This window comes from Saimiri boliviensis, chromosome 11 (assembly GCF_048565385.1).
Source record: "Saimiri boliviensis isolate mSaiBol1 chromosome 11, mSaiBol1.pri, whole genome shotgun sequence".
NCBI classification, from domain to species: domain Eukaryota; kingdom Metazoa; phylum Chordata; class Mammalia; order Primates; family Cebidae; genus Saimiri; species Saimiri boliviensis.
The window spans coordinates 61,800,936-61,821,204 of record NC_133459.1 but is presented as its reverse complement, the minus strand read 5'-3'; the positions used below and the strand labels follow the sequence as shown (position 1 = coordinate 61,821,204).

Sequence of the window (20,269 nt, the reverse complement as noted above, 5' to 3'; positions counted from 1 at the left end):
CAGGCCTTTCCTATATCCCCCAGATCCATCCTATGCTGTCTGTTTCACCTCTGATTTTAGATTTCTCATGCCTTTTTCTGTGACAGATTACTGTAGCCAACTGAATTTTCCCTCTTCTCTGAATTTCGTAGCATACATACTAATTTAAAACCTCTTTGTTGTTGTTCTAACTTTTGGTAGACACTTTTTAAGGCCAGAACAATTTGTTATATTTCTTTTTTTTTTTTTTTTTTTTTTTTTAGTAGAGGTGGGGTTTCACAATGTTGACCAGGATGGTCTCGATCTCTTGACCTCATGATCCACCCGCCTCGGGCTCCCAAAATGCTGGGATTACAGGCTTAAGCCACCACGCCCGGCCAATTTGTTGTATTTCTTTGTACACATTTGTTAGCAGTGCTGGTGGGTGATGAGTAAGCCTTATGGAAAGCAAGTTTTAAGGAAATTCAGGAGACAGAACAATTAATAGTATGATAAGGGGATCGTGAATGAGGACCTAAACTGAAGAAAGACTAGGTCTTGGGGAGCATAAAAAAGAGGACATTACAAGCAGAGATTACAGAATGATCTGAGGCCCAAATGCTCATAGCCTAGTGACTGGAGCTGTAGGTAGCAGTGAATAATTGGATGAATAAACCAATAAACAAATTAGTATATTCTGAGTAGAGTGAGATGGCCAAGTTGACTGTTCCTTGTAAGTCATTCATTCCTTATACATTTTTTAGTTCTCTAGGATATAAAAGTGAAAAAAATACTTATTTTCAGGAGCAAATTTTAATGGGACAGACAGAAAAATTTAAACATTAAAATACGTTACCTGTAATAAAAGGTATGCCCATCACCTATGGAAACACAAAGGAGGAAGCTGCCAAGAGGAATTGTGTAAGATAGGCCAAATTCTCAAAGGCCTTAAATGCCAGACTCAATTGTTTGGACATTATTTTGGTTATCGAAACAAGATACTACATCAGGACCACTTTGTGAAGCTGTGGGTCAGCAGTGATCCTTCCTAAGGTTTCTGTGTGAGGCTTAGTAATAGGCACCTCTGAGAGTTTTCCTGCCCCGGACCCATAATTATACTTCAAATTCAGCTAAAAACAAGAGTCAGGCTGTGGTTGGGAGAAATGGCCATCTCTAACCTGTTTGGAAATACCATCTCAAGAGGTAGTAACTCTTTAATGCTAAAATTTCATAAATATCAAATCGAGATGTTCTAGTTGTTGTAGAGACCTGAAACGCCTACCTAATTTGAAAGAATAATGTTTACTTTGAGAATGATTATTAAGTATATTTGTAATCTGAAAAGAAAGAACAAGGAAACGAGTTTGATTTTTGCTGATTTTTTAATGGTATGTAATTTCAAAGATCTATAAACATAACTATTTCTGTGCTAAATTATTATTTATTTCTAGTCATTTGATCCTTCAAAAATCATAAGGAAGAAAAGTATTATAACTTACTCTCCAACAACTGGAACTTGTCAAATGAGTCTATTTGCTTCTCCCACAAGCTCTAAAGAACAAGAGTACAGAAATGGACTATCAAATGGTTAGTTAAACATTCTTTTCTTTTTATTGTAAGTTTTTTTTAGTTACTGGTTAAATCAAAATTTTGATTTAATCATATATGGATCTTGCTACAGCTGATGTTTCTCTCCTCTCAAATAATTTAATCCCTTTCTAGAATATAGGTATTACTTTGGACATAACTGTAAACTCTTGGCACTTATTTTAAAATGCAACTGCAGGCCTTGTTCCCTTACTATCCCATCCATTAAATAGAAATTATGGCCTGACTTGCCTTCAGCTACTATCAATTATAATGGTTACAGATATGCCCCTTAACAAGCTATCCATCATGTGCATAAATTAAAGGGAGCATAATTCAGGTACTGCTGAACTACAACTTAAAGAGTGATACTTCTAAATGTTATTTTTATCCAGGTTGTCCATTTAGTTTTACCCACCATTTAATATATCTTTATATAGCTTACCTTTATTTATTGTATTTCATTTCCTTCTTTTTCTTAACTATTTCAAATGCATTTACAAAATGTTTGTAGAATTTTTCCATAGAGAAAAATCTAATTTTAATATGAAGTTCCTTATTTTAAAATATTATTAGTTTAATTTTAATTTTGACCAACATATTTGTTGTCCTCTGGTAGTTTATTGCTAAAATATTGATTTGAAAACACAAATCTTGATTTTTTGGGCTTATTTATTTATTCGAGAAAGGTTATGAATCAGTGACATGTAGTTTTATAACATAAAATTTTAAATAGGCTCAAATTTAATAATGTGTGCTTTAGATACACTGTGGTTAGCCTAATTCACATTTTATTGTTTAACATTTAATGACTGCTGAGCATATACTAGAAGCTACCCAGAAACAAAGAAGTTTCATTTTGCCTAATTTATTATAATGAAACACATAATGAGATCTTAAAGTTTTGAATGTCTTTGATTTTACTTTAATCAAATGCTTTTTAATCCTAAAGCTGTTACTATTAGGTTCTCTTTCCCTAAAATGTACGAAAATGTGTACATTATCTTTAAGTTTTGTAGTTCTATTTTTTATACATGTGATATATATTTTTAATTAAAAATAAATGTCTTAGAGATTGTACATCCCTATACTGAAATGTGAATCGATTTTAAGTTGATACATACTCAATTTCCATATTGAAATTAAATATGGACTTAAGGGAACATTCCTTTTGCTCATAAAAAGATTGGTCACATGATTTCAGTTGACATTTAAGTAGATAATTATCACAGATTATAGTCCTAAGTAAGCTCTTTTATTAAAAGTCAAATAGCAACGGTTTTAGAGGTGCTGCCAATGTTCTATTTTTTGACCTACATAGTGGTTGCACTGATTCACTCTAGTTATTCATTAGATTGTACATGTGTTTCATGTGCACTGTAATATATATATTCACATATAGAAGTCTCAAAACAAGGCCGGGCGCGGTGGCTCAAGCCTGTAATCCCAGCACTTTGGGAGGCCGAGGCGGGTGGATCACGAGGTCGAGAGATCGAGACCATCCTGGTCAACATGGTGAAACCCCGTCTCTACTAAAAATACAAAAAACTAGCAGGGCGTGGTGGCGCGTGCCTGTAATCCCAGCTACTTAGGAGGCTGAGGCAGGAGAATTGCCTGAGCCCAGGAGGCGGAGGTTGCGGTGAGCCGAGACCGCGCCATTGCACTCCAGCCTGGGTAACAAGAGCGAAACTCCGTCTCAAAGAGAAAAAAAAAAAAGTCTCAAAACAGAATTTTGTCCCGAATTCTGTATCAGATTATGTCATTTGTAATCATTACATTGCTTATTCTAATATGTCATCTTGTACATGTTTTAAAAATGAAAAAGCTTGATTTTTATGAAGTAACTTGAGTTTCAAATAAATGAGAAATATGACTTATGAAGTCATTTAAGTTCCAAATGAGATCATAATCTCTTAATTCCCACTTTTAAAATATTATACAAAACGTAATATAAAATTTAAATAACATTTTCAAGGACATTTTAGGTGCTACTCACTTCCCATCACACCATGGTAAGATCCAGAACCTTGATGACATGTAAGGCCATATATCCATCTAACACCTGACCACCTCAACTGCCTCATTTTCTACTCCTTTTTTATACTACTTTAGCCACTCTTACCTTCTTGCTATTTGTCAGTCATGCTGAGCCCCATCTTGCCACAAGGTGTTGCAGTTCTTTCCACCTGGAATACTCTTCCTCCAGTAAATTTATATGTACTTCCTATGTACATTCAAGTCATGTACTATGTGAACAGAAGACTTAATATTAGATTTAAATCCTTTTTTTTTGAAACAGAGTCTCACTCTGTCACCCAGGCTGGAGTGCAGTGGCACAATCTGGGCTCATTGCAACCTCCGCCTCCTAGGTTCAAGCAATTCTCCTGCTTCAGCCTCCCAAGTCGCTGGGATTACAGGTGCACACCACCATGCCCAGCTAATTTTTGTGTTTTTAGTAGAGATAGAGTTTCACCATGTTGCCCAGGATGGTCTTGATCTCTTGAGCTTGTGATCTGCCCGCCTTGGCCTTCCAAAGTGCTGGGATTACAGGCGTGCGCCACTGCTCCCAGCCTTAAATCTTTTTGTAGTTATAAAAGGATGAAATGTCCTCCTTCTACTTAGACTCTACATTGGTCAAAAATGGATTTCAACTCTTGAGTTTAGCCGGGCGCGGTGGCTCACACCTGTAATCCCAGCACTTTGGGAGGCCGAGGCGGGTGGATCACAAGGTCAAGAGATCGAGACCATCCTGGTCAACAAGGTGAAACCCCGCCTCTACTAAAAATACAAAAATTAGCTGGGCGTGGTGGTGCGTGCCTGTAATCCCAGCTACTCAGGAGGCTGAGGCAGGAGAATTGCTTGAACCCAGGAGGCGGAGATTGTGGTGAGCTGAGATGGCGCCATTGCACTCCAGCCCGGGTAGCAAGAGCAAAACACCGTCTCAAAAAAAAAACCAAAAAAACTCTTCAGTTTATACATTTAACAGATACATTCATGCAGCATGTAATAACGTTTCAAGCAGTGACAGACTACATAGACGTCAAGAGTCCCCCAAGATTATAAGGGAGCTGAAAAATTCCTATTGATTAGTGACCTGGTAGCTTTCATAACATTGTAGCACAACACATTATTCACATTTTGTGGTGATGTTGGTGTAAACAAACCTAGTTCACTGCCACTCATATAAAAATGTAGCATGGACAGTTATGTATACTACATGATATAGTCGTGCACTGCACAATGATATTTTGTTCAACAACTGACCACATATGATGATGGTCCTGTAAGATTATAATACTGTATCTTATTGTACTTTTTTATGTTTAGATGTGTTTAGATATTCAAATACTTACCATTGTGTTACAGTTGCCTACAGTGGTCAGTATAGTAACATGCTGTACTGGTTTGTAAACTGCTAACAATAGGCTATATCCTAGGTGTATAGTATGTTATACCATGGAGATTTGTATAAGTACACCTATGATGTTTGCACAACAATGAGATTACCTTTTGATGCATTTCTCAGAATGTATGCCCATAGTTAAGTGACACATAAATCTATATGTATGTGTGTATGTTATATGTCATTTATATATTTTTTAATTTGTATGTACATTATTATGTAGCTGCCCTCCTCCAACCCACAGCAAGTTTCTTCTATTACAGTTGGCCCTTGAACAATATGGGTTTGAACTACACAGATCTGCTTATATGAAGATTTTTTATTCCAATAAACACATTGGAAAATTTTTTGGAGTTCTGTGACAGTTTATAAAACCCTGAAGATAAACTTTTTAGACTGTAAATATATTTTAAAAATGCATGCCATGAATGCATGAAATATATGTAGCTACTAGCCTATCATTTATTACCATAAAATATATACAAATTTATAAGAAAATAAAATGTATTAAAACTAATACATAGAAACACTTAGACCCTACAAAGTGCCATTTGCAGTTGAGAGAAATGTAAACAAATAGAAAGATGCAGTATTAAATCATAACTGCAGTCAGCTTAGAGAGGAACATAAATGAATTGATTGAGCTGAAAAAAATCATAACTGCATACAATTAACTCTAGTGTATACTATAGTAATAATTTCATAGCCACCTCCTGTTGCTGTTGTAGTGAGCTCAAGTGTTGAAAGTATCTACTTAAAATACCATGTGATATTTGCGGTAAAAAGTGATCTCTCATGGTTCTCATACGTTTTTCATCATGTTTAGGACTGTGCTGGAAACCTTGAATAACACCATGAAACCCATATAAAGTGCCACTAGTGATGCTGGAAGTGCTCCCAAGAAGTAGAAAAAAGTCATGACATTATAAGAAAAAGTTGAATTGCTTGATATGTACTGTAGATTAAGGTCTGCAGCTGTAGTTCCTCACCATTTCAGACAGTTCATCTTGTAAACAGATGAAAAACCTACAGTATTGTTAAATACTGTACAATACTGTGAACATTTTATCTTCTGATTTTCTTAATAACTTTTTTCTCTAGCTTACTTTTATCATAAGAATACAAAATATGATACATATAACATACAAAATACGTATTAATCAACTTTCTGACATCTGGTCAACAGTAGGCTATTGGTAGTTAAGTTTTTGGATTTTTGACTATATGGGGGATTGGCACTCCTAACCCCCAAGTTGCTCATAGGTCAGTTGTATCCATTTTAGAAAAGAAGAAAGTAAATTTTTCCCCTTTATTCCCACGAACACTTTAGACTTGTTATTTAATAAGGAAAATAGGAAAATAAACAAATTTGCATAGTCAAAGAGAGTACTTGTTAACCGGACAGTAGATTTGTAAAAATCACTCAGACTATAACAGTGTAACAGCACAGAGAGATAAAAGGAGGATGTGATAAAACAATAAAGAGAAATGATGGGCAGAATAAGATTCTCCAACATCTGCCAAATTGGAGTTCTGCAAGGAGGAAATACAGAGAATGGGGCTTAGGCAGTATTCTAAGCTATAAGGACTATCAGTTTTTCATAATTAAGGAAAGATAAGAATTTGTATAGTAGAGTAGCATGTTAAGTCTGGGCAGGATAAAGTAAAAGAGATCCACATCTAGTTTGGTAAGACTGCAGAACATCAAAGACAAAATTTTAAGGGCAATCAGAGAAAAGATACTACTTACAAGAGTATAACAGACTGATAGACCTCTTATCTGTATCACTGGACTCCAGCAGAAAATGCAATAATAGTATCAATTAAGAATCACAACTGAGTTTTTATTCAGAAAATGAGGATGAAATGAAGCTCTTTTCAGACAAAGTCTCAGAGTTTGCCACTGATAGATTCTCACTAAAATAACTACAAATGAAGTTACTTCTCTAAGAGGTAATGTGAACCTCAGATAAAGGAGTGGAATTGCAAAAAGCAATGATGAAAAAGTATATTAGCAAACATGTTAATCTCATTACAAGTTTTGCTGACTATAAAGCAAAAGTCAAGCAATTGGAGAGAGATGAAAAACAAATAATAGGCCACATTAGCATGGAAGATAAGGTGGCAACAGAAAAGAGTTAGCAATGTTTTAAGGTCCTTGTATTTTCAGGCAGATGATGAGATATCTATCAGTTGACGTCTTCATTGTATTTTTTGTTTTCTTGCCTGCAAAATGGGGAAGATAGTAATTCCTACCTCAGAATTGTGAGGATTGAATGAATTAATACACAGAAAGCACTTAGAACAGTACTTGACATATGCTAATAGTATATGTTGAGTACATATTGTAGCCATTTTTATTAATTGCATTATTAACTAGACTTTAAGAAAAGACATAAGACAATTAAATCTGAAGAAATAGAAAAAGAAAATATTAGCTTTTTTAAAAAGCTAGTAGTTGATACAAAAATAGATAGGCCAAAACAGACTTTATGCTTAAAAGGCTTTATTAAGATAATGAGGCTTTTTACATAAGAGATAGAGAAAGATTCACCACTACAAAAATAAAAGGATTCTGAGCCATGTGTGCATCTAAAACAAAAACTCAAACAAAACATGATGAAATATGACAGGATAACAAGGGAGAAACTGATAAATCCACAATCAAAGTAGGAGATTTTAAACTACCTCTTTTAGAAACCGATAAAGCAGCTAAAAAGTTAGGAAGGATATAGACAAGTTGTACACAATTAGCAAGTTTATCTAATGAACTGTGGTCAAAAATATATAATACCCAACATATAAAGCACACATAAAACCTTCACCAAAATGTAACGAGTTTGGAATTACAGAGGAAGTCTCACTGAACTAAAAATTACAGTCATATAGCTAGTTCACACACTCTGACTAAAATTTCATACAATTAAGAATCAATAATGAAAAGGCAGCCCTCCAAAAATTTTAACCTGTATGTTTGGAAACCAAGAAACTTCTAAATCATTCATTGATCAGAAAAATTATAATGGAAAGTATAAAATATTTAAAATTGAATGATGATGAAAACATGTCAGCACCTAGAGGAAAAATTTATACCTACATTATACTAAAGCAGTTCTTGATGGAAGCTTGATACAGTCATCCCTTCATATGTGGGAGATTGGTTCCCGGCACCTACTCAGTTTCCAAGATCTACGGACTCTCAAGTCCCTGTGGAAAATAGTGTAGTATTTGCATATAACCAGTACACCCTCCTATATACTTTAAATTATCTCAGGATTGCTTATATACCTAATACAATATAAGAGCTATGGGAATAGTTGCTACACTGTATTGTTTAGGGAATTATGACAAGGAAAAGTTGTATATGTTCAGAACAGATGCAAACATTCTTTTTTAAAGAAAACATTTTTGATCCATGGTTGGTTGAATCCACAGATGTGGAACCCACTAATACACAGGGCCAACTGTACTTATAAATGCATATACAGTCTTGTGTCACTTAGCAATGGGGATACCTTCTGAGAAAGGCATTGTTTGGTGATTTCCTCATTGTATGAACATCATAGATCGTACTTACACAAACCTAGGTGGCATAGCCTACTACACACTTAATGCTATATGGTATATCCCGTTGTTCCTAGGCTGCAAACCTATACAGTGTACTGTGCTGAATACCATAGGCAATCAAAACGTAATGATATTTGTACACTTAAATATATCTGAATAGAAAAGGTACAGTAGAAATACGGTGTTATAATCTTATGGGACCACGGTCATATATGTGATTTGTCATTGACCAAAATGTTCTTACACTGCTCATGACTATATTTAAAAAGGAAGAATGATTGAAAACTGTTGAGCCAAGCATTCAACTCAGAATGATTAAAAAGGAACAACAGAATGAACCCCCCAAAGTAGAAAGGAAATAATGATATGAAGAGAAATTATAAGCTGAAAACAGGCCAATAATAAAGAAAAGCATCATTCTCAGCAAACTGACACAAGAAGAGAAAACCAAACACCGCATGTTCTCACTCTAGTGGGTGTTGAACAGTGAGAACACACGGACTCAGGGAGGGGAATATCACACACCGGGGCCTGGGGGACTAGAGGAGGGATGGCAGGGGATAGGGATATTGGGGAGGGATAGCATTAGGAGAAATACCTAATGAGATGACAGGGCAATGGATGCAGCAAACCACCACCATGGCACATGTATACCTGTTTAACAAACCTGCACGTTCTGCACATGTACCCCAGAACTTAAAGTATAATTAAAAAAAGAAAAGCAACAGATCAAAAGCTGGTTCTTTGAAAAGTCTAATGAAATGTTAGTCCTCTGGCAAGACTGTTTTTTTTTTTTTTTTTTTTTTTTCAAGTAGCAGAAAGAACAAACAATATGTATTCCAAAAGAGCTAATTAACTATCTTCTTAAATCTGTTATGAGCAACCTGAGGTGTGGGTCAAATGCTAAACATTTTTATTATAAAAGAACTAGTCGAACATCTCACCCTGTAAAATGTAGATCAGTAATACTAATCTCAATCTTTTCATGGAAGGACTTATGCTTAAATACTTTTCAGCTATTTAATATGACAAGTTTTAATATTTCCAAGAATAACACTTAGATCCGTTATCAGACTAGACTGTCAAGTACCCAATCAACACAAAGTAACCTGAAAGAAAGATGTAAAAACCTATATTTTTGTTACTGCTTCCCACATATTACTGTTTTAGTAGATAAAAAGTGATTTCAGTTTTCTCAGCAATACCCTTCTATTCAATAATGTAAGTAATGTTTTAATAATATTATTACATTTCTATCCATGGAACTTAATAAAGGTATTTTCATTTTGAGTAAAAAAGAACTATTTGGCCATATGCAGTGGCTCATGCCTATAATCCCAACACTTTGGGAGGCTGAGGCTGGTGGATCACCTGAGGTCAGGAGTTCAAGATCAGCCTGGCCAACATGGTGAAACCCAGTCTCTACCAAAAATACAAAAATTAGCCAGGTGTGCTGATGCATACCTGTAGTTCCAGCTACTTGGGAGGCTGAGGCAGCAGAATTGCTTGAACCCGGGAGGCGGAGGTTGCAGTGAGCAGAGATCGCGCCACTGCACTCCAGGCTGGGCTGGCAAAGTGAGACTCTGTCTCAAAAAAAAAAAAAAATCATTAACACTGTTATTTTTGGGGAGTTGATCCTCTGAAGAGGTTATTTACCCTCCACTCTAGTTGATTAAAATTAACTTGGTTTATTAAAAGAATAGCAAGACCATATCAGTATCTCATTCACCTCTTTGCCAACAGGACTCAACTTGATCTACAAGTAACCCTTTTAGAATGAAGCTACTAACTTATATGTGACCACCATAGACAAATCACTTGAACCTCTGTGGATCAAGGTTTTCCTCAACTCTTAACTTTTGGTTTGAGACCAAAATGATTGCCTATAATATTTATCACCTATAAAGTATGGGTACCTAGAAGTAGAAGCAGCATGATACCAGCCTAAACCTGTTTGGACTTTACATTAATCTCTTAATAAGCTCTGCATCATGGTTAAGAGTACAGTCTTCAGCTAAATGTCTGGATTTCAGTCCTCATTCACTAACTTTATGGGCTGGGATAAGTTATGTAACCATTCTGTACTTCTATTTCCTCATCTGTAAAGTGGAAACAGGAGTGACTGTGTCAGATTTGTGCAAGTTAATTAGGTATCACATGTAACAGATTTAAAGCAGTGCCTGGCCCAAATTAATACCATGTGTTAGCCATTGTCATCACTACTGATTGTGCTTCCAAGTGTTAACAATTTGTTGAAAGCTATCTTCATTTGTTAGGGAAAGAGGTCCCTGGAGTCTTACCGGAAAGCTCAAATACAATTCTGAAGGTAGTTCAGATTCAGTGATGGTGCATTTATCACCAATAGTTTGTGAAACTGCACTTGAAAAGAGTCAAATACACAACTGTTTGTTCACTTTTACATATAACCTCACAAGAGAAATACCATATAGACTCCACAGTCCTTTTGTGTACGTTCATTGTGCTAGCTTTTTTTACTAGAATGTAATGAAAGAAAGGACAGTAATTATTAAGTAACTGGAAAACTCATTTACTACTCAGTATGTTGTATTACTCAACAGTCTGATAACAGATTCATCTAAATAGTACTCTTAAAAATATTAAAACTTCATATTTAACAGCTGAAAATTATTTAAAATCGTAAGTCCTTCCATGAGAAGACTGAGATTAATACTATTGATCCACATTTTTACAGGGTGAGATATTTGACTAGCTCTCTTATAATAAAAATATTTAGAAAGGCATTGAATACCTAGTGAAAATTCAAATAAAACATTCTTTACTATTTCTTACTCAACATTTTTTGCTATTAGTGCTGAAATGTGAAAATGAATTACAAATTAAAGGAGGAAAGTAATTTTAATACTTAATTTTGGAGCTTTACGGAATGCAAACAGCATAGTACAAAATTCAGGAAATTAGTATTGACCTTTAGGCAAATTTTTTTTTAAGTAAAGATTTAAGGTATAACTTGGGTTTTCATTTGTGGTTTTTCACAAAACATTCATTTTCAGCTTAATATTTTTCAGAGACAAATCTTAATTTATTACTCCAAAGTTCTCTAAAATCAAAATATTGTTAACATTTTCCCCTTATATTCTTTACTAAACTTTTAACCATGTTAATTTATTCTGTTTGGAACTTAAAGATACAGACTTGTCAAATAATGCATAGTTCATAAACAGGAGAAATAAGTAGTGCTTTAACAAAATTCCTGCCTTGTAAGTTTTTCTTCTTTTGCCACTAGAGAACATTTTGAAGTAACAATTTAATTATGAGAGGATTTTATTTTTCTGAGGAACGAAGACAGAGGTCCAAAGTAACAATGAGAGAAATTATTGTTAATTTCTGAATGAGTGGACTCAATGAAATTGAGTTTCTGTTGACTGTTTTTCATTAGTGGTAAACAGTTTGGGTTATTCATTCATTTGCTTGTTTATTCATTCAATAAACATCAAAAGCCAGTATATACAAGACACTGAAAATCTTAACTGTACTGTTATGTGTCCTCATATACTTGCTTATTATATATCAAATGTGTTTAAAATACGTAGTATATATGGTAGTATAAAGTACTCTAGAACAAACAACTAAATAGCTCAAAAACAATGATCTGCTTGATCATTAATAACTACAAACATTATGTTCTACTAAAGCTATAAAATCAAACTTACATTTCAACCCACTGGGCATATGAAGGATTATGACTTAGTTATATCCTATGTCTTCATGTATGCCTCTGTCAACTTGTAAAACTTGTAAAAGTTTAGATGAGCCATGACCTTAGATAACTACATAGCATTTTAAATGGAATATAACCATTTATTTATCTTATTGTTATCTTAAATAATGAATGCTATACTTAGATCTTTCCAAGGAGTTGCTAAGTAAATATGCATTTAAAGATTCATATCCTCAATAAATTAAAATAAAACTACCGTATGACCCAGCAATCCCACTACTGGGTATATATTCAAAGGATATAAAATCAGTATGTCAGAGAGATACCTGCCCTCCCATGTTCATAGCAACATTCTTTACAATAGCTAAGATACTAAATCAACCTATGTGCCCATGAACAGATGAATGGATTTAAAAAATATGGTATATATACACAATGGAATGCTCTTAACCTTTAGAAAGAGGGGAATCCTGCCATTTGGGACATGAATGAATCTGGAGGCTATTATGTTAAGGAAATAAGCCAGGCACAGAAAGACAAATACCACATGATCTCACTTTTAAGTGGAATCTAAAAAAGTCAAAATCATAGAATAGAAAATAGAATGGTGCTTACCAGGGTCTACTGGTGGGGAGGGCAGAGTGATTGGGAACATGTTGGCCAAATGATAAAAAATTCAGCTACACAGAAGGAACAAGTTCAATTATTGTATAATTGACTATGATTAATAACATATACTTGAAGATTGCTAAGAGAATAGACTTTCAGTGTTCATACCACAAAAAAATAAGCATGTAAGGAAATAGGTATGTTAACTAGTTTGGTTTAGCCATTTCACAATATATAAACATATTTCAGAACATGTTATACACTATAAATATATAGGGTTAATTTAAAATAAAATTAAAGATATTTTTACCTCTAAAGTCAAGTTTATTTTACAATGATATTATAAGGAACTTAACTATTTTCTGATTATCAGTATCACCAATCCTTCATTGTTAACTTGAGCAAAAAAAATAAGTTGTGAAATAATGCAAACCAGAAGCCTTAATATGATATCTTTGATTAAAATATTTGATGAAAGTATCCTTTATTTAATAAAGTTTACTAGTGCATTTTAACCTAATTATGGAATCATATTGGATTTCTCTTTAATATACCAACCTTCAATGGAAATTTTTTATTAAAGATTATTTTTATATGGTATTGTGAATAAGAAATTAGGAAAATGGGAAATGAAAAAACCAAAATAGGATACTTTTTCTTTTCTACCTCCCTTCCATTTGTAGTTTTATTTTAACCTTTATTTTAACCTTTTTACTTTCTATTTAAAGTAAATTTGACAATCTAAATTTGATTTAAAATTTAATGATTTCTCCTTTAACTTTATATCCTTTTCTTTATTATACATATATAGAAAAGAGAAAAAAATTGAATCACCCCAGTTTAACTGAAAGCACAGAATCTACAACAAAAGACAATGATGAGTAAGTTTGTTATTTTTGAAATTATATACATGTGTCTTGCAGGAAGATGTTAACGTTTGTTAAAGTGACCATTTAAAAGCATTTGTTTGTAGAAATTAATAGTTTATATGTAACCTGAAATATTATTTCTTAAAGAGGTCAAATACCTTAGTTGTGATGTGATTTGTGATATTCTATAATGGTTATATATGATACCTTAATTTTAATACTCATTGAGCCTAGTTCTCCCAGTCTATACATAATAGACCAGCTCAGGATAAAATTGAGGAAGCCACTTATTTCATATTTACACAGATGGAGAAATAATACATGGTTTAGGAACAAAATGTCTAATAAATAGCTGGTTCAAGATGGGACTAGAAACAGTGAAATCAGCAGAGTAAGAGATCTAGAAGAATCTGGAAGGCCTACACACCAGCAACCAATCATTTTCATATTGTCCTGCTGGTGGTGCCTTTGAATTTAGACATTATCTGCAGAAAGCTGCTGTCTGCATAGGCAAAGCCTGGGAAGAATACAGATGGCTCTCCATATCTGTGTGTTCCACATTTGTGGATTCAACAAATCACAGATTGAAAATATCTCGAGAAAAAAATGAACGGTTGCATCTGTACTAAACATATACAAACTTTTTTTCTTGTCACTTTCCTAAACCAATACAGTATAACAACTATTTATATAGCATTTACATTGTGTTAGGTATTATAAGTAATCTAGAGATGATTAAAGTATATGGGAGGATATGCATAGGTTATATGCAAATACTATACCATTTTATATGGGGGACTTGAACCTCCATGGATTTTGGTATCTGTAGGACTCCTGGAACCAATTCTCCACAGATGTTGAGGGACAACTGTATTTGTGTCTTCTTCCTGGAAGAATTGAACTAAGCAGAACGGGGGTTAAATTTTCAAAGTAGTGCATATGTTTGTCTCATTTACCATTTCAGTGTATCTTCTTCTATGTACCACACCCTATCATTGACACTAAAGAGTAAAGATAAGGAAAATGAAATTTCTCCCCATTGGGAGCTTGTGATCTTTTTTTTCTTCCCCCCACCCTGAGACAGGGTTTCACTCTGTTGCCCAGCCTGGAGCACAATGGTGTGATCACCATTCAGTGCAGCCTAAACCTCCTGGGCTCAAGCGATCCTCCCGCCTCAGCTTCCTGTGTGGCTGAGACTACAGATGCATGCCACCATGCCCTACTAATTTTTGGAGTTTTTGCAGAGACAAGGTTTTGCCATGTTACCCATGCTAGTATTGAACTCCTGGGCTCAATCTATCCACTCACCCAGGCCTCCCAAAGTGCTGAGATTACAGGTGTGAGCCACTGCCTGCCGCCTGGGAGTTTATGATCTTATGTTGTAAGTTAGTATACCTTCCTCAATTTAGAAATGGGTTATGTTTACAGATGTTTTTGGAATAATTTACATGGAACTCAGAATACATTTTCCATGCAAGTAGTGTTATAATCTGTGGTTATAGCCCCAAGTCAGGGCACAGATCTATTTATTTGATAACATAGCTGAACGGTAGTGTTGGTAGTAGTCCAGATTAAAATGGAAACTGAGTGCCATTTAAAATACCTTAGGGACAAAGAGAAGAGTTTTTCAAAGAAGCCTCATTGTTTGGCATCTCCTACATCTGTCCTTTATTTGTTTTAAGTAGCTGTTCATGCTGCTCCTCCAGCTCCAAATATTTGCATGTTTCAGTCTTTTCTGCCCCACAAATATTTTTGTTGTAAATTATTTCTTCCTACTCCTAATCAAAGCTTTTGTTTCCTCAGTGAACTGATTTCAACTAGATATTAACAGGAAAGCATTCTTTTTTGTTTAACTTATTTAATGTTTTTTAAATATATGAAATACATGTACATAGTAAAAAATTCAAATGGTACAAAAGGATATACAGTGAAAGCAAGTATCAAGTAAAAGTTTATAAATCACAGATAATCTTGTATTTGAAAGCAGGTGCCTGCTAAACCAAATTAATTTCAGATGCAGTTATATAAAGTATAAATAGGCAGTAAACGAGGAAATGTTTTTGGACAAAAGTGATACCAGTTAAGCAAGCCTGTTGTTTTTCAACCTGAATCAGCCCCACTTAAACTTAATAGTGTCTTTCCTTCACTCTTCTTGTAAACTAATTTATTTAGAGCTCAGATTTTTAAAACAATAGCTCCCATGGCAGTGGGCTTCAAGGGGCAAGGGAAGAGCAAAAACCATTTTTATGAGTTACATAGGAATTTGCCTTCATTTATTTAATTTATTAATTTCTCTTCATATTTGTTTCTAAAGATCTCTATTATCTAAGTATATCACTCCATGAGTTGGCATTATAATTAGTGAATTTAAGTATAAGCTGCAACATTTTACGACATATAAAAATAATGGGCCTAGTGTGGTGGCTCACACTTGTAATCCCAGCACTTGGGGAAGCCAAGGCCGGCAGATCACTTTAGGCCTGGAGTTCTCCCTGTCTCTACTAAAAATACAAAAATTAGCTGGATGTGGTGGCAGACACCTGCGGTCCCAGCTACTCAGGAAGCTGAGGCAGGAGAATCACTTGAACTTGGGACAGGGAGGTTACAGTGAACTGATACTCTGCTACTGCACTCCAGCCTGGGCAACAGAGCAAGACCATGTCTCAAAAAAAAAAAAAAAAAAAGTATTTCTATCAGGAGACTGAGGAAGGAAGATTGCTTGAGGCCAGGAGTTCAAGGCTACAAGGCACTATGGTCCTTCCTGTGAATAGCCACTACACTCCAGCCTGGGTGATGTAGTGAGACCCTGTCTCTTTAAAAAAAAAAAAAAAAGGAAAAGGATGCATTTCTTTGGTTTTTTGTTGTTGTTTGTTTTGTTTTGTTTTGTTTTTTCAGACAGAGTCTTGGCTCGGTTGTCCAGGCTGGAGTGCAATGACACAATCTCAGCTCACTGCAACCTCTGCCTCCTGGGTTCAAGTTATTCTCCTGCCTCAGCCTCCTGATCTCAACTGGGATTACAGGCGAGTAGATAGGATTACAGGTGCCTACTACCATGCCCGGCTAATTTTTGTATTTTTAGTAGAGATGGGGTTCTGCCATATTGGCCAGACTGGTCTTGAACTCCTCGCCTCAGGTGATCCACCCACCTTGGCCTCCTAAAGTGCTGGGATTACAGGCATGAGTCACGGCACCCCACCAGGGTGCATTTCTGATTTTTTTTTTTCATTCATAAAATTACTCAGTCCTAGCTAATAAAGCCATTTTTAGCTTTTACTAAAGCTAAAAATAGGTTATTTATTCCAGTTGTTTCTATTTCTTTTATTTTTTAAAACTACTGCCTAAAGACTTAGATTTTTCTTTTCTTGAGAAACAGAATAATGTTCTTTCGCCCAGGCTGGAGTGCAGTGGCACAATCATAGCCCACAATAGCCTTGAGCTCCTGAGCTCAAGTGATCTTCCCACCTCAGCCTCCTGAGTAGCTAGAAATACAGGTATGTTAATACACATGTACACATGGCTAATTCTTTTACTTTTTTGTAGAGATGTGATCTTGCCATGTTTCCAAAGCTGAACTTGCATTCCTAGGCTAAAGCAGTCCTCCTGCCTCAGCCTCAATTCTTGGATTTTTTAAATCCCAAATTAAATGGAACATTGCCAGGCACAGTGGTTCATGCCTGTAATCCTAGCACTTTGGAAAGCTGAGGCAGGCAGTCTGCTTGAGCCCAGGAGTTTAAGACCAGCCTGGGCAACATGGCCAGACCCAGTCTCTACAGGGAAAAAAAAGTTTTTAATTAGCTGGGTGTTGTAGTACATACCTGTGATCCCAGCTACTTGGGAGGCTTAGATGGGAGGATCACTTGAGCCCAGGAGGTTGATGCTGCAGTAAGCTGTGATGTCACTGCACTCCAGCCTAGGCAACAGGGTGAGACCTCATCTCGTTCAGTCAATCAGTGAATCAGTCAATAAACTGAACATTTCACATCTGTGGATCAGTTTTAAATGATCATAACATTTTGTTTTAGCAACAGTCTCATTTTTTTATTTGCAAAATGCCATAGCTAGGAGAGATACCAGAGAGGAAGCAAGGCATCTGCTTCTAGAATATTTCCTGTAGCTTCAGTACTTTGATGGAGTCATTGTAGATTCAGTGTTTGATCCAAACTGTACAAATTTAGAAACTTGCCATGAGTTGTTGAAGCATAAGGAATTAGTATGAATCAGCCTCAGGACAAACTGATGTACAATGGAAATGCCATATTATTATGAGAACTTTATTGATATCAGTAGTTTTCTCAGGGTAGCCTTCTGAAAGTCAGTCTGTTCTGATTTAAAAAAAAAAAAAAAGAATAAAAGTTATTTAAAGATATTCCACAATCTAAGAATTAAAGGAGTGAGATGTTTTAATGAATATCTTCATTTAGCTGAGTTAGTTGTATATATCCCTTTCTGTACAAAAGATAGCGCTGTTATTTGTTATCAGTATGGGAAAAATTTAATCTGGACCCTTACCTCACACCACACACAAAAATCAATTCCAGGTGGATTGGAAGTCTGAATATGAAAGGTAAAAGAATAAAACTTTTAGAGGACTCAACCTTAGAGTAGGTAAAATGCCAAACATAAAAGGAAAAGATTGATGAATTAAACAGCTTTAAAAGTCCTTTTTATAAAAAGAAACTTTGTAGAGTGTGAAATTACAACCCACAAAGTGTGAAAAGATTTTGAAGACAATCCAATAGAAAAATGGGCAAAAGACTTGAATTGGTACTTCAAAAGAGCAGATATTCATGTAAACCAGCAAACATATGAAAAGGTACTTAACTGGAAAATGTCATCTGGGAAATGCAAATTAAAACCTCCATGAAACACCACTACATTCCCCCTAGAATGCTGAAAATAGAAAATAAGGAAAATACTGGATAGGTCTGGAGTGAGGATGTGAACAACTAGAACTCAAATAAACAGCTGGTGGGAGTATAAGTAGATGAAAACCACCTTGGAGAACTGTTTGACAACATCTAAACCAGGATATATGCATACTTAACGGCACAGAAATTCCACTTCAGGGTATATACCCAACAGAAATGTATACATGTATTTACCCAAAGACAAATACCATGATGATTGTTGCAGCCTAATTCCTAGTCACCTCAAATTTGAAAATATCCAAATGTCCATCAATAGTCAAACGGATAAACAAATTATGGTATTTACCTAATGGATTACAGTGAAAATTATCTACAGCTAACAACAATGGCTGAATATCACAAACCTAATGTTGAATGGGGAAAAAACTAGACACAAAAGGTTTCATATTTTATAATTCAATTTGTATGAAGTAAAAAAATAAGTAAAACTAATCAATACTGCTAAAAGTTAGCATAGTAGTTACTCTTAGTTTCTGAGATGTTGTCAGTGTTCTGTTTCCTGATCTGGGTGCTGATTGCACAGGTATATTTAGTTTGTGAAAATTGAATGAGCTGTGTACTTAGGTGTACCCTATCTCCTTTATTTCTGTACTAATAGACTCCCAAACTCTCTTGTAAATGAAGTCTTGAACAACACCAGCAATTTTTTCAGACATGTTATGATTGATTAAGTAGATTTTTAGCTTTTGGACTGCGTGGCATGATCTGAGACATTTTCCAAACTCTATTCTATAGGATATTTGTATCTTTAGATATGCTTGTAAGTGTTCTTAGGGTTAAAACATAATTTTATGGTCAAATAGATAGGAGAAAAGGAGCTATCTTCATCTTAAGGATTTACAAAGCACAGTAAGTAAATGTGGATAATAATAGCTAGTAATTATTGAGCATTTGCCATGTCTTAGGCATATATTATCACATTTAATTTTCTTAACAACCCATTAAGGTAGATAATGTTAGTGCCCTAACACAGGTGAAGAAACTGATGTTTAGAGAGGTAAAATAACAGCTTAAGCTCACAAAGCTTTACATCTAGCAGACTTCTTTTAATCATTGTGCTAGAGTAATTGACACTATGGTGTATTGTCTTATTTTGTCTGCCCAGCATCTCTTCCTGCTGGGATTAACATTCTTTAAATCACTCCTATAATGTGCTTCTTTATTTAAAGACTACCAAAGTCTTACAGGACCTTACCCTGCACAGTTGATTGGTCCAGGGGTAGGCACCTGACCTAAACATAATCAGTTAGTTATTTCACAGGATTTATAAAGTTGGAAGTAGGAAAAGAGACTACCTCTCAGATGGAGATCTTCAAGGGAAGATGGTACTGGCAGCCACATTTTTCACCTGTATTAATATATGAGCTGGTTTGCAGTGAGAGTGAAGCCCATAGCCAGAGGGAAGAGAAGCATTAGGCAGGGTCCTGTTTATCTTCTGGCTTCTTTCTGTTGCTCCTTAAGCCTTGCTTAACCTCAGCTTCCCTTCGATTATGGAAGATACTCTAGCATTCCTCCAATAAGTGCCTCCTTTTTGTCTTAAAAGATAAATATGTTTACCTTGAGTCATTTACCAGTAAAAGAAGTTTCATACAGTGCATAAGATTACTTCAGGGTTTCTCAGCACTGCTGACATTTGGGTTGGGTAATT

The 20,269-nt window shown here is 35.1% G+C and overlaps 1 protein-coding gene across 2 annotated transcripts in view; it reads left to right on the top strand.

Moving 5' to 3' along the window:
- The window catches only part of ITGB3BP (integrin subunit beta 3 binding protein), a 72,287-nt gene that overhangs the window by 31,099 nt on the left and 20,919 nt on the right, over positions 1 to 20,269 (top strand). For both annotated transcript variants that reach the window (XM_074380950.1, XM_010348187.3), the window contains exons 3-4: positions 1,410 to 1,545; positions 13,636 to 13,705. In XM_074380950.1, the coding sequence (XP_074237051.1) occupies positions 1,410 to 1,545; positions 13,636 to 13,705 (206 nt within the window). The remainder of the gene's footprint in view (positions 1 to 1,409; positions 1,546 to 13,635; positions 13,706 to 20,269) is intronic.